A 14,441-nucleotide genomic window follows, 5' to 3' on the forward strand; every position below is an offset into this window, starting at 1 on the left:
CTAGACCTGGAAAAGTCATGTAAATTAAAATAATTGTATATGAATTGCTCTAAAAAATGCCAAGCTCTAATAAAGATGCTGGTTATATAATTAGAATAATTATATAACCAGCACCTTTGTCATCTGCCATGTCATCTGCTGGTGTTGGTCCACTGTGTTTTCTGAGGTCCAAGGTCAACGCAGCCGTATACCAGGAAGTTTTAGAGCATTTCATGCTTCCTGCTGCTGACCAACTTTATGGAGATGCAGATTTCATTTTCCAACAGGACTTGGCACCTGCACACAGTGCCAAAGCTACCAGTACCTGGTTTAAGGACCATGGTATCCCTGTTCTTAATTGGCCAGCAAACTCGCCTGACCTTAACCCCATAGAAAATCTATGGGGTATTGTGAAGAGGAAGATGCAATATGCCAGACCCAACAATGCAGAAGAGCTGAAGGCCACTATCAGAGCAACCTGGGCTCTTATAACACCTGAGCAGTGCCACAGACTGATCGACTCCATGCCACGCCGCATTGCTGCAGTAATTTAGGCAAAAGGAGCCCCAACTAAGTATTGAGTGCTGTACATGCTCATACTTTTCATGCTCATACTTTTCAGTTGGCCAAGATTTCTAAAAATCCTTTCTTTGTATTGGTCTTAAGTAATATTCTAATTTTCTGAGATACTGAATTTGGGATTTTCCTTAGTTGTCAGTTATAATCATCAAAATTAAAAGAAATAAACATTTGAAATATATCAGTCTGTGTGTAATGAATGAATATAATATACAAGTTTCACTTTTTGAATAGAATTAGTGAAATAAATCAACTTTTTGATGATATTATAATTATATGACCAGCACCTGTATGTTTGATCAGGTACTGTAGAAATTGAGTAAAAAAAATCTTATCCTTAATTCTCCAGTAGATTAACAATGACTGTAAAAGTCATGCAGATTCACTGAATTCCCTGAACCCTAGAATTCTGAAACTTACTTAATATTAGGAGTGTCCATCAATTAAAATAAGTTATTAAAACAAAACTTGGGGCTAGGTGGCCTTCAAATATGGTTATCCAAAGCAAACCCGGTTGTGAAGGATGGAGTTGTGAAACACAGTTTTCAGTGGTTGTTTTTGCTCCATCTCTCTCTGTCATGTGTCCTGTAGGCGAGGTATAACTTCATCAGGAGCATGGCTGCGTACAGTCTGCTGCTCTTCCTGCTGCAGATCAAGGACAGACACAACGGGAACATCATGCTGGACAGACAGGGACACCTCATCCACATCGGTGTGACTCAAACCATCATAAAGCTCTGTTCTGTGTTTATCACGTGTGTTTCTAATGTGTGTTCGCTCCTCAGATTTTGGCTTCATGTTTGAGAGTTCTCCGGGTGGGAATCTGGGCTGGGAGCCGGACATCAAACTGACGGACGAGATGGTGATGATCATGGGCGGGAAGATGGAGGCCACGCCCTTTAAGTGGTTCATGGAGATGTGTGTGCGCGGATACCTGGCCGTCAGGTGAGATGTGATTGAACGTGTGTGTGTGTGTGTCTGTTAGAAACTGAGGGACTGAATTATCTCTGTTACACTCTAGGCCGTACATGGATGCTGTGGTTGCCTTGGTAACACTGATGTTGGATACAGGATTGCCCTGCTTCCGCGGTCAGACCATCAAACTGCTCAAGTGAGTTTAAAGCAACTTCAGTGGAGCAGAAAGGATGGATAACGTTGAGTTATGTACATGCAAATGTGGAAGAACCATTTTTTAAGTTGAAACACAAATCAGTGTACATTAATGTGTATTTATTGTTATGAACACGGAGAGTTAATGAGTTGTAAATTTGAGAATTATTACGAATGCATCATCATAGATGTCAAGAACATCTCCAGAAACACTTCAACAGGAACAGCAGGAGAACATGCATGTTTTGGTTTGTTGTGTGAAGATCTGAAGTGAATCATGTGTTGTAGGCAGCGTTTTAACCCTGGAGTGAGTGAGAAGGAAGCAGCGGCTTTTATCATCAAAGTCATTCAGAACTGCTTCCTGAGCAGCAGGTCAGTGTCTCACACACACATAAACACTTTAAATGTACAGTAGGGGTGTAACAGTACATGTATTCATCCCCCAAACGGTCACGGTACAGATGTCACGATTCGGTGCATACAGTCAGAAGACTGTGGCGCGTGTGGTAATGCAACGCTGTTTAGTAACCGCCACAACAGGAAAAAGAGCAGAAAAAGAGACGATCTACACACCAACCCAAAACAAGAGAGTCCGAAATCACCCCCTATAACTTAATAGGGCACTGTTTGAGGGGACAGCCATTTGTAGTGGCGTCTGAAACCATAGTGGACGATATTGAGTGCTCATTCGTTATTTAAACTCATTCAAATGATTATTAAACAGCAGGTACAAACTATGCAAAAGCGGCACTCAGTGTCCAAATTGACTCACTCCTTTTCATTCACTCCTTCAAGTGGACTATATTAGTGGAGTAATATAGGGAATAGTGAACAAGGGTTTAGGCCTTTATCACAGTACGCGTGTTGTCACATCCGGCTTTGATTAGAAGCGTAAAATAATTTCCACCTGCATTATTGTCAATGGACAGGCGGCAGTTTTGAGAAAAAAAATTATACTTGTTTAGTTTAACACAACAATAAACTTTAATATTTAAAACTGTTTATTTAGATGTTATCCTACCATGTATGTCATCTTGTATTTTAATGTGTAACATTATCTGAGCGAGGCGATCATCAGCGCTGCCGGTGTACTGACGGCGTGAGATTAACGTGCAGCTCGCAGCTCAAGTTACTGCCAGAGGAATCATCGGACTGATTTCATTTTATTTGTAATGTTATTTTGTTTATTTTTGCAATATATAACCACCCATTATTGTCTACAGCATAATGCTATGCAGTATTGCACTCAAACACGGAGGATATGATTTGTTTACGATAATCAAACCAGTTATTTTTGAATAATCGTCTATTGCCTGGACATATTCATTTATTTAAACAACTTAAATTTGATGCCAGCATCGTAAAGTAAGTCCATGGAAAAAAAGTTAACATTTTTGTTTAATACAATCAATTTCCCCCAAACCTTTAAATTAATCCACCCAAAATAGACTTTAGTCGTAGTTAATAATTTAAGATTTGTCTAATTAAAGCTCGTTAAAGTGATACACTGTAAAAAAACAATAAATAAAATTTACTTAATTTTTCTTTCGCAAGTTTTTGCACGCATATTTTTTAAGTAAGTTTCAAATATGGAATTAAGTAACTCCACTTAACTAAGATAAGTAAAATTAACAAAGAAAATACGTAATTTTAACTTGGCCAGTAAAAGGTTGAGTAATTTCTACTTTGTTGAAGTTTCTTTTGCAATACATTTTACTCAAACAATATAACACTGAATTAAACCATGCTTTACTTAGCAACATCTAAGTAAATAAAACAATAGATATTGTGTAGACACCATATCTACATATTAAAAGTAACACGGCACCTGAACTCAGAGACCTCAGTACTTGGTACGCAATACACAATGACGGTAACATTCGATGGATTGTTTTGAGTGTGAATGTGGCATTTTGAGTAGAAAATGAACTCACAAAATGGCAAGTTACTAAACATAACCACAAAAGCAATGATAAAACAGCTGGAAAACAGCGAAAAATTGACCTCATTAATTATTCAAGGCCCAGTGCATGATGGGAACACCAGTATCATAAAAGTTACTTAATTTTATAATGGTGATATTTACGCTTTAATTTCTACAAGCTTAAATTGAATACTAATATAGAATTTACTTAGTTTTTTTAATTCTTGCCTGAACTAACTTTTTCATGTCAAAATTAAGTTTGTTTTTTCTGTAGTATTTACTTCACCATAAAATCATTTTTTACGGTGTATGTTGTTTGTATTCTATTTTTGCAGTTCTGTGATAAAATAAGACTCTGAAGTATTGCGCATACACATACAGAATGGTTTGCGCGCTTCCGTTTAAATAACGAAATATGCGTCAGAATATTATGACGCCTTTTTTCTTTGTTTCACAATACTCAATTAATGATTGTAAACAGAGGTTGGTATCTTTAGAATAAGTATCTGTGCTAAATTTTACAAAAATAAATCACAACATTCCCGTGCTATCGGCACGGCCAGTGTTAAAGGCTGCAGCGGAAGTTATTTTACGCTGATACTTGAAGCTTCCGCTTTTCGAACGCAGAAGTGTGATAAAGGCCTATAAGGGGTGATTTTGAACACAGCCAAGAGTTCAGATGCACACAAGAGCTTGCTAGTAGCCTATACGCTGAGTTTCAATGAATTTTTGTGACGCACTCCATAAACTTCACGGAAAGGAAACTGGGACGGCAGAAAGCGCAATCTGTTTTTCATGTCCATGGGTTTAATCGACCCCAAATAGCATGATACTTAGCCCCTGGAATGTGAATTTAAACAGGGGAACCCCACCAAAAAACAGATTTTACCCCCCCAGAACCCGCTAGTATTGGGCTAGTTTTGGGATAGTTTTGAGTATCAATTGGGCGGGTTATGGTGTAAAAACCTGGCAACCCTGATTCACAAATGATACACAAATATTTAATTACTACAGTAGTAATTTCTCACTAGAAATGACATCAAAAGTGGAAAATCTTGGTCAAAAACTTACATTTACACACAAACTGACCAGCAAACACAACTTTTGGATGCCATCTTTATTTTTCTAGCTCAACTGTCACAGAATGGAATGCACAGGATTGTGGGATATCAAAGGCAGCGAAGTATACAGTATCTCACAGAAGTGAGTACACCCCTCACATTTTTGTTAATATTTTATTATATCTTTTCATGTGACAACACTGAAGAAATGACACTTTGCTACAATGTAAAGTAGTGAGTGTACAGCTTGTATAATAGTGTAAATTTGCTGTCCCCTCAAAATAACTCCACACAGCCATTAATGTCTAAACCGCTGGCCACAAAAGTGAGTACACCCCTAAGTGAAAATGTCCAAATTGGGCCCAATTAGCCATTTTCTCTCCCCGGTGTCATGTGACTCGTTAGTGTTACAAGGTCTCAGGTGTGAATGGGGAGCAGGTGTGTTAAATTTGGTGTTATCGCTCTCACTCTCTCATACTGGTCACTGGAAGTTCAACATGGCACCTCATGGCAAAGAACTCTCTGAGGATCTGAAAAAAAGAATTGTTGCTCTACATAAAGATGGCGTAGGCTATAAGAAGATTGCCAAGACCCTGAAACTGAGCTGCAGCACGGTGGCCAAGACCATACAGCGGTTTAACAGGACAGGTTCCACTCAGAACAGGCCTCGCCATGGTCGACCAAAGAAGTTGAGTGCATGTGCTCAGCGTCATATCCAGAGGTTGTGTTTGGAAAATAGACGTATGAGTGCTGCCAGCATTGCTGCAGAGGTTGAAGGGGTGGGGGGTCAGCCTGTCAGTGCTCAGACCATACGCCGCACACTGCATCAAACTGGTCTGTATGGCTGTCGTCCCAGAAGGAAGCCTCTTCTAAAGATGATGCACAAGAAAGCCCGCAAACAGTTTGCTGAAGACAAGCAGACTAAGGACATGGATTACTGGAACCATGTCCTGTGGTCTGATGAGACCAAGATAAACTTATTTGGTTCAGATGGTGTTAAGCGTGTGTGGCGGCGACCAGGTGAGGAGTACAAAGCCAAGTGTGTCTTGCCTACAGTCAAGCATGGTGGTGGGAGTGTCATGGTCTGAGGCTGCATGAGTGCTGCCGGCACTGGGAAGCTACAGTTCATTGAGGGAACCATGAATGCCAACATGTACTGTGACTTACTGAAGCAGAGCATGATCCCCTCCCTTCAGAGACTGGGCCGCAGGGCAGTATTCCAACATGATATCGACCCCAAACACACCTCCAAGATGACCACTGCCTTGCTAAAGAATGTCTCCAGACCTAAACCCTATTGAGCATCTGTGGGGCATCCTCAAACAGAAGCTGGAGGAGCGCAAGGTCTCTAACATCCACCAGCTCCGTGATGTCGTCATGGAGGAGTGGAAGAGGACTCCAGTGGCAACCTGTGAAGCTCTGGTGAACTCCATGCTCAAGAGGGTTAAGGCAGTGCTGAAAAATAATGGTGGCCACACAAAATATAGACACTTTAGGTGCAATTTGGACATTTTCACTTAGGGGTGTACTCACTTTTGTGGCCAGCGGTTTAGACATTAATGGCTGTGTGTTGAGTTATTTTGAGGGGACAGCAAATTTACACTGTTATACAAGCTGTACACTCACTACTTTACATTGTAGCAAAGTGTAATTTCTTCAGTGTTGTCACATCAAAAGATATAATAAAATATTTACAAAAATATGAGGGGTGTACTCACTTCTGTGAGACACTGTACATCTATGCTGCCTTCAAAAATCGATCAGATGAAGGTATCTCAGGAGAAAGAAAGTAAGGCTAACATTGGATTCGGACATGCCTTGATGCCTTCCTACCTTAAATTGTGTCCTCCGAAGGCAGCATCTTCCAGTTTTCGGACACAGCCCAAGTGTTCAGATGCACACAAGAGATTGCTAGTAGTCTACAGTATATACGCTGAGTTTCGATTAATTTTTGTGACGCGCTCCACAATCTTCACCGAAAGGAAACCGGGACGGCAGAAAGCGGCTTCCGTTTGTTTGCTTTATTTTACGAAAGAACAATGTTTGTTCAATGTAATGGTATGACCATAAATGACAAAGTATTTTAAGTTGTTTCCGCTGTTATAATGAGACAGAATAATTTGGCATTGTGCTGATTTGTGTGGTGGAAGTCTCACTACAGTCTCAGTGATGAAATATGTGTGTCCTTATGTGCCGCTTCACTCGCTGTCTCCTCGTGGAAAGGTGAAGTAGGCTCTTTTTCTCCTCCTCACTCATCTTTCTGTGAGTTCTTGAAAAAGCGTAATATTCGACTTTGTGTATCCGCCATTGTCAATGTTATTACATACCGAACCTTGAATTCTGTGTACCGTTACACCCCTAATGTACAGATATACACACATCACTCATGTGCTAATTGCATTACATGTGATGCTTAATAAATCATATATGAATTACATGAAATGTTTTTAATTTGTTCCAGGAGCAAAACGTATGACATGATCCAGTACTATCAGAACCAGATCCCGTACTGAAGGCCAGAGAAACCTGTGTGTGTGAGACAGAGAGAGTGTGTGTGTGTTGCCTCTCACTGTCACACTGCTGTCACAGTCTGGTGTGTTTGTGCACTTTATACACCTGAGATGAGTTTGCATGGATTCATACGCACTTATATCAGCACTTATGAGACTCCTGTTCACATGACACACTTTCTGCTGCATGATGATTTAAATTATACTTGATTTTAAAGTCAATTTTGTGCCATTTTGAGTTTTATTTGATGTGGTTTTGTTTATTTGCCTTTAATAATTTCCAGGCAAATCATGTCGTTATTACAGCAGATGTGTTTATGGTCTGGACTAGAGACAAAGGTCACATTTTAGAAGTGATAAATTAAAACATTAACGCACAAAATAACAAAAATCAGTATTTGATTGATTTTATTTATTATCAGGCAGTGGAGGAGAGATGAAGAGTTTAAATGTTTGTTATTCTGTGAATCTTGATTTCTTTGCAGCTCTGAATTTGTGTTAATGATATTTGTGATTTTATGGTCACATGACCTCTGATCAATCACTGCTTGTTTTGCAGTATGTGACTGTGTTTATTGATCAGTCGATTGTGCAGTAAGTGACTAATCTTTGTACGCTCGTTTGTACGGTTGCATTAATTTTATCCTTCCTTTGGACTATTTATTCTGTCTGTGATATTTAATAAATGTCTACAATAATTGCACATTTGTAAAGCTTATTTACTGCCATTGAATATGTGATAATCGCAGATGCCAAAATGAAACTCAGAAACTTTTATTTTATTTCGCTGTTACCGTATTACTTATTTTTAGTCTGTTAATTAATGTACAAAATGCATCAAAGACTGATACTATTTAAAATATCACTATTGAAATTGTGTTCACCAGAGTTGAACACGATCAGAGCTCTGCAGATAATCTATTGATTTATCTTTTGTTTGATCACTTTACTTGGGCTTTAAATCAGTGGACTTTATTTTTAATGTCTAAATCTGAAATATCCAGGTGGTTGTTAAATGTTTAGCTATTATTCTCATTAAATGTTTATATTATTCTAGTCACGTGTTGCTCAAGGTACTTCATTTGAATTTTCAATACAACTTTCAAGTTCAATATGCCACATATGAAGTGTAAAATAATATTAAAAATATAATGTCCCTGTTTTGTACATTTTGTCAGGAAAAAACTATTGAAATGAGATTACGAGGAAATACACAAGCATTTAATTTGATATGCGTCATGGAAAAACACTGTACTGAGTCATGAACCTGCTATGTGGTGTAACATATTGGGTACCGCCCTGTTTTTCACCTATCCTGATCTATTGTTAAATTTGTAAAATTTATATCATAAGATTTGTCAAACAGATTATAACAAAGACAAATGGGCAACACTATGTATTTCCTCATCAAAAAGTGGAATGGAAATTTTTTTTAAGGGTTTTAATAAAATCTAAATTTATAGGAGGTCATACACAATGACACAAACTTATTTTTCCAGTTTGAACTCAACAGTTAATAATTCAGTTGGAAGAATAAACAGAAAACAGATATAGCAATGTCTGGTTTATAATGTTTCTGTTTGCATTTTTTGTTTTGTTTTACTGAGGTTAACGTTTACACTTTTTGTTTTTTTTATTTTAAAAAATTAAAATAAATTGTGAATAGAAGGCACTGTATTGAACCAACTTAAAAGTGTTTATTTAAATGTTCACAAGCACAAAAAGAGTGCTTATCAAAGTTACTGTATTTGCAATTTAATCTCTGTCTAGTAGAATATAAAGTGTTTGCTGAAGTGTGTTGTTTCCTAAAACATAATTTGCTTGATGATTGATGGAAAGAGCATAGAGAAGAATAAGTTCAAACATCGTTCCTATAAATGTTCTCTCTTTGGTGAAAATTTGGTCTCTTTGGTCTTTTTATGCACACATGCTCCAGCTGCGTCCTCTCGATGGTGAACCGACCGATCGAGGGCTTCAAGCTGCTTTCCTTCAAGGCGGCAGCTCACATAGCCGCGCTGCACCGACCAATCAAGCGCACCGAGATGCAGGGCCACTCCACAGCTGCAGCCTCTCGACGGTGAACTGACTGAACGAGGGCTTCGAGCTGCTCTCCTTCAAGGCGGCGGCTCGCATAGCCGCGCTGCACCGAGAACCTTCCTCTTCCTCACAGGTGCTCCAGTGCTAAGCCTTCCCGACGGCAGGCGCTTCAGAGCTCTTCTCCTTTGCTGCTTCCTGTGCCAAGTGTGGTTTTCTGTTATTTAATTAAATACTTTAATTAAACAATACAACAACAGGTGTGGTGTCTTTACTTAATAAAACATATTCTTAATAAAAGCTTTTACAACTAAGTGTGGTCTTTTCCTTATCTCTTTATGCACACATGCTCCAGAGCTGTGTCCTCTCGACGGCAAAAAACTATTTTCATCGTTTAACTATTTTTTTTAATATATTATCAAACGGACGCGAGAGGACACGCTGAAACGCGCGTACAGACGGGTCGAGATACTCAACTCCAAGGAAGCCAGTCGTTTTAAATCTTCGTCAGCATGTCTTTTGCTTCACCTTTGCTTCAAAAAAAAAAAAAAAATAGTGACACTTTTTTGTGTGTTTTTATTTACTCAAATACGTGACACTTCTCTGGTGCAGTTCACAGCGGCCGTCTGGAAACCGTTTGGACAAACTTCAGTATCGCTGAAGTTCAACAGAAGAGAGAAGATCTTTCAGCTTGCATCGTCGTCTGTCATCCGTCGTCTTAAAGATCCACTTAGTTGGATCCACTTCGGGTTGCTCTGGCCATCGTAACGCAAATCACTTTGTATCTGAAGGGCTGCGCTGAACCCAGTGCGAGCGCAGCGCATTCCGCGTCCTGTGTGGCGTGACTGTGCGCAGCGCGTTACAAACAGGTAGAGGCGTGGCCTAAATGCGCTCTGTCTTTATAAGCACTGAAGCAGCTTGTGCGCTCTCATTTCAGGCAGGTGTCGAGAGGGAGAAGGAAGCCACTCGTATACCGATAAATACTACATCGCCGCCTCAACAGACGTACCGAGCCTCACTGCTCCAATGACACAGACGGATCAAGATCATCGAGATACTCTCCCCCGAGGCGCGAGGGGACACGCTGAAACGCGCATACAGACGGATCGAGATACTCTTTTCCAAGGCGCGGGCGCGAGAGGACACGCTGAAACGGGCGCACAGACGGATCAAGATACTCTCCAACGAGGCACGGCGGGCGCACAGACAGATCAAGATACTCTCCAACGAGGCACGGCGGGCGCACAGACGGATCAAGATACTCTCCAACGAGGCACGGCGGGCGCACAGACGGATCAAGATACTCTTTTCCAAGGTGCGGGCGCGAGAGGACACGCTGAAACGGGCGCACAGACGGATCAAGATACTCTCCAACGAGGCACGGCGGGCGCACAGACGGATCAAGATACTCTCCAACGAGGCACGGCGGGCGCACAGACGGATCAAGATACTCTCCAACGAGGCACGGCGGGCGCACAGACAGATCAAGATACTCTCCAACGAGGCACGGCGGGCGCACAGACGGATCAAGATACTCTTTTCCAAGGTGCGGGCGCGAGAGGACACGCTGAAACGGGCGCACAGACAGATCAAGATACTCTCCAACGAGGCACGGCGGGCGCACAGACAGATCAAGATACTCTCCAACGAGGCACGGCGGGCGCACAGACGGATCAAGATACTCTTTTCCAAGGTGCGGGCACGAGAGGACACGCTGAAACAGGTGCACAGACGGATCGAGATACTCAACTCCAAGGAAGCCAGTCGTATTCAGTCTCCGTCAGCATGTCTTTTGCTTCACCTGAATCAACCACCACAGTGAACCCACCGGCACAACTTCGTTGGACAACATGCAAGCTCATTTTCTCTATATACCAAACTGGTTCAGGTATATATAAATTGGCTGAATTATTCTCAGCTGGGTTTAGCTGGATACACCTGGGTTCAACTGTGTGTCAAATAGGTTTAGGTGTGCTCGAGTTGGTTTCAGAGGCCCGCAGATTGCTACACTTCCTCAACCTCAGAGAAGTGCCAAGATTCTCTCCTTCAAGTGCAGAGATGGTTTGACTATAACCAATGACTATGACTTAATTTGAAATAAAAAAAAAAAAATAGTGACTTTTTTTGGTGTTTATTACTTACTCGAATGCATAACACTTCTCTGGTGCGGTCCAGTTGACAGCGGCCGTCTGAATGTCTATATGGAAACTGGCATCAGAAACTACAGCCATTTGGACAAACTTCAGTATCGCTAAAGTTCAACAGAAGAGAGAAGATCTTTCAGCTTGCATCGTCGTCTTTCATCTGTCGTCTTAAAGATCCACTTCGGCTTGGAAATCACCTTCTAATGGTGGTTGATTCAGTCCTGGTGCTGTAACTCAAACGCGTTTGGACAGCAGTCAGTGTTTGATGTGGTTTTTTACTCATGCTGATTAATTTCATTGGTATGAACGTAAAAGGGAAAAGAAACTGCATTTCACTGCAAATATTTCATTCCCTCACAATGGCTCTCATGCTAACAGAATAAATTCAGGTAGGTTTTTGGAGAACAGATTCTTATTCTACTTCAGGTAAGTAGAATAAAAATGTAAGATGATTTTATCCAAAGCAGTTATCAACTTTCTTCTGTGGAACAAAAGACTCCATTCAGCAAACCCAGATCCATCATTCTCTCTCACTATCACGGGGAATTAACAATGCTTCATTTCTACAACAGTACTTTGTTAACTTTAATGAACATTTGGCACATAATGTGTTTCTCAGCATGTATAAATGAGGTGTGTGTGTTCTGTTTCTCAGTGATGTGGGACATTATTGATGGGGAACCTTCCAGAAGCTTCTGTGAGCCATCGACAGACACATCACAAAACATCTGAAGAGCATTAAGCTGGAAGGAGATTGCCAGAGACCGTAACTAAACCCCTGGTAAAGCTAATCAGTGATATCTGGTTTATTCTTTGGGATTTGTGTGTGTTTGTTTTCTGTTTTCTAGCTGACATTGAGGAGCTTCTGGAGCATTTGGTTGAAGAGTTCATCAGTTCTCTCTCAGGTCCAGCGAACGATTTCTACCAGCACAAGTTTGACTTTAACATCACTGGAATCTCAGCATTATAATCCAGTGAGATCAGAAACCAGCTTAGACCACCCTCATCATCCTTTTCAATCCCTTTTCCCCTCCTTTTCACTGTCCACAGTAAGATTCAAACCATTATCCAACAAAATCTGACATTTACAAATATGAAGATTGTGACACTATATGACTCATGACACGTGTCCCATTGAAAACCTGTAATACAGGTATGTTTATGATTTCCTCTAAAATCCCAGAACAAAAACATCCCTACTCCAGCCCAGTCACACTAACCATCATTTGATCCATCAGTAAACAGTCTCTGTTTCAACACAAGCACTTCATACAAAACCCCAGTAATTTTTTTCTGAGCATTTCCTGTAATCAGCAGATAGATCATTGCTGTCCTTCCTTTATATTCATTTACCTCTTCCTCATCCTAAACAACATTATAATCAAACACAGTGTAAATCAGTCACTCACAACCTTGTTTTTCATGCATGCAAAAAATTAAATATGGTACTGTCTGAACTAAGGTCTATTATCATTTTCAAAAAAACTTTTTTCAAGATTTACGCATTTCAATTAATAGTAAAATTCCATCAAATTGAATTGACGGAATTTTATTGATGGGTTATTACATCCTGGGTCAGATGTAACAACCCAGGGGTTGAGTTATTTATCACGGGCTTTTTGCGCCCTCTTCAGGAGAGAGCAGTGCAGCTCCGTCAAATTGGTGCATGTCTTCGGTAAGATACAGGTTTGTGTTTTATATCTGTTGAATTTTATGCGAAGCAACATACAGGGGCGCGATGTGAGTCACCTAAACGAGTGTCGCGTCGGTCTTTTCGCGTGATGGAAATGCCTGATGCCTTGCATAAAATGTTATGATTTTATTGAAAAATATACAGAATATAAAATACTCAAAATGTTAAAATATGTTCCCAGAATTGTACACTGATTATTTATGGACGGGTTATGGAGTCAGTCACAGCATTTTTTGGCTACGAGTGAAACGCAGGCGCCGGTCTAAAGTTATCAGTTCCCCCGCCGAACGCGAGCCATCTCCGGCACGAGATCCAGCGCCGTTACGATGGAAACAGGACAACAGAGACTGGTCCATTACACTTGAATTACTTCTAAATGTTTAATTTTTACTTCTAATATTTGTTAAACGAGCTTAAATGTAGCAATATGTATTCAAAAACTATATAAAATATGCTATACTATAAAATAGGATTGAAAATATAGGAATTATCATGCAAACCAGTGGTTGTGTTAAGTAGCCTATTTTAAAAAAAAAGTTTAGAGGATTTAAGTTATTCCGTAAACATTAATTCATGTAAGTAAAAAAAAAAAAAAAGCTAGTAGGCCTATTATAGTAAAAATGAATCAACCCATTATGCTGGGTAAAATTAACCCAACATGTGTTCTGTCCTATATTCACCCAGCCCTTGGGATGAAAACAAGCCAAACTGGGTTGTTTTTAACCCAGTGTTTTTTTAGAGTGCATTTGTTCAAAGGGAATTCAAGCCTGATGTTACTAGCATTCCGTACTACCGATTTACCAAAAGTACAAAGCTCCAGGAACACTTCATTTAATCACTGTCAGTGTGAACGCTTCTTAAATGTGAGGCTATATACAATATAATTTGTGTTCACTGGAGTTCAACATAATCAGAGGTCTGCAGTTTATCTATTGTTTTATCTTTAGTCTAATCCCTTTATAGGAGCTTTTAATCACTGGACTTTGAGAACTTTGTGAATAAACTTTGAAAATCTCTGAATTTTCACAATTATCCAGATGGTCATTAATCTTTAGTTGAGTTATTCTTTTCAGCTGTGGCTGAATTCTTAACACAACTTTCACATTCAATATGCCACATGTTTGATATTATTTTCAAGTGAACCGACCGACCGAGGGCTTCAAGCTGCTTTCCTTCAAGGCGGCAGCTCACATAGCCGCGCTGCACCGACCAATCAAGCGCACCGAGATGCAGGGCCACTCCACAGCTGCAGCCTCTCGATGGTGAACTGACTGAACGAGGGCTTCGAGCTGCTCTCTTTCAAGGCGGCGACTCGCATAGCCACTCTGAGAACCTTCCTCTTCCTCACGGGTGCTCCAGAGCTCTTCTCCTTTGCTGGCTCCTGTGGTTTTCTGTTATTTAATTAAA

General features: G+C 40.3%; 1 protein-coding gene across 5 annotated transcripts in view; it reads left to right on the top strand.

Moving 5' to 3' along the window:
• Nucleotides 1-7,866, top strand: part of pi4kab (phosphatidylinositol 4-kinase, catalytic, alpha b) — a 52,478-nt gene extending 44,612 nt beyond the window's left edge. For all 5 annotated transcript variants that reach the window (XM_051902744.1, XM_051902745.1, XM_051902746.1 and 2 more), the window contains 5 exons: nt 1,150-1,270; nt 1,344-1,503; nt 1,580-1,669; nt 1,957-2,040; nt 7,115-7,866. In XM_051902744.1, coding sequence (XP_051758704.1) covers nt 1,150-1,270; nt 1,344-1,503; nt 1,580-1,669; nt 1,957-2,040; nt 7,115-7,166 — 507 coding nt within the window. In that variant the 3' untranslated portion in view covers nt 7,167-7,866. The remainder of the gene's footprint in view (nt 1-1,149; nt 1,271-1,343; nt 1,504-1,579; nt 1,670-1,956; nt 2,041-7,114) is intronic.
• The last annotated feature ends 6,575 nt before the right edge of the window (nt 7,867-14,441 follow it).

Source organism: Ctenopharyngodon idella, chromosome 8 (genome assembly GCF_019924925.1).
Source record: "Ctenopharyngodon idella isolate HZGC_01 chromosome 8, HZGC01, whole genome shotgun sequence".
NCBI classification, from domain to species: Eukaryota; Metazoa; Chordata; class Actinopteri; order Cypriniformes; family Xenocyprididae; genus Ctenopharyngodon; species Ctenopharyngodon idella.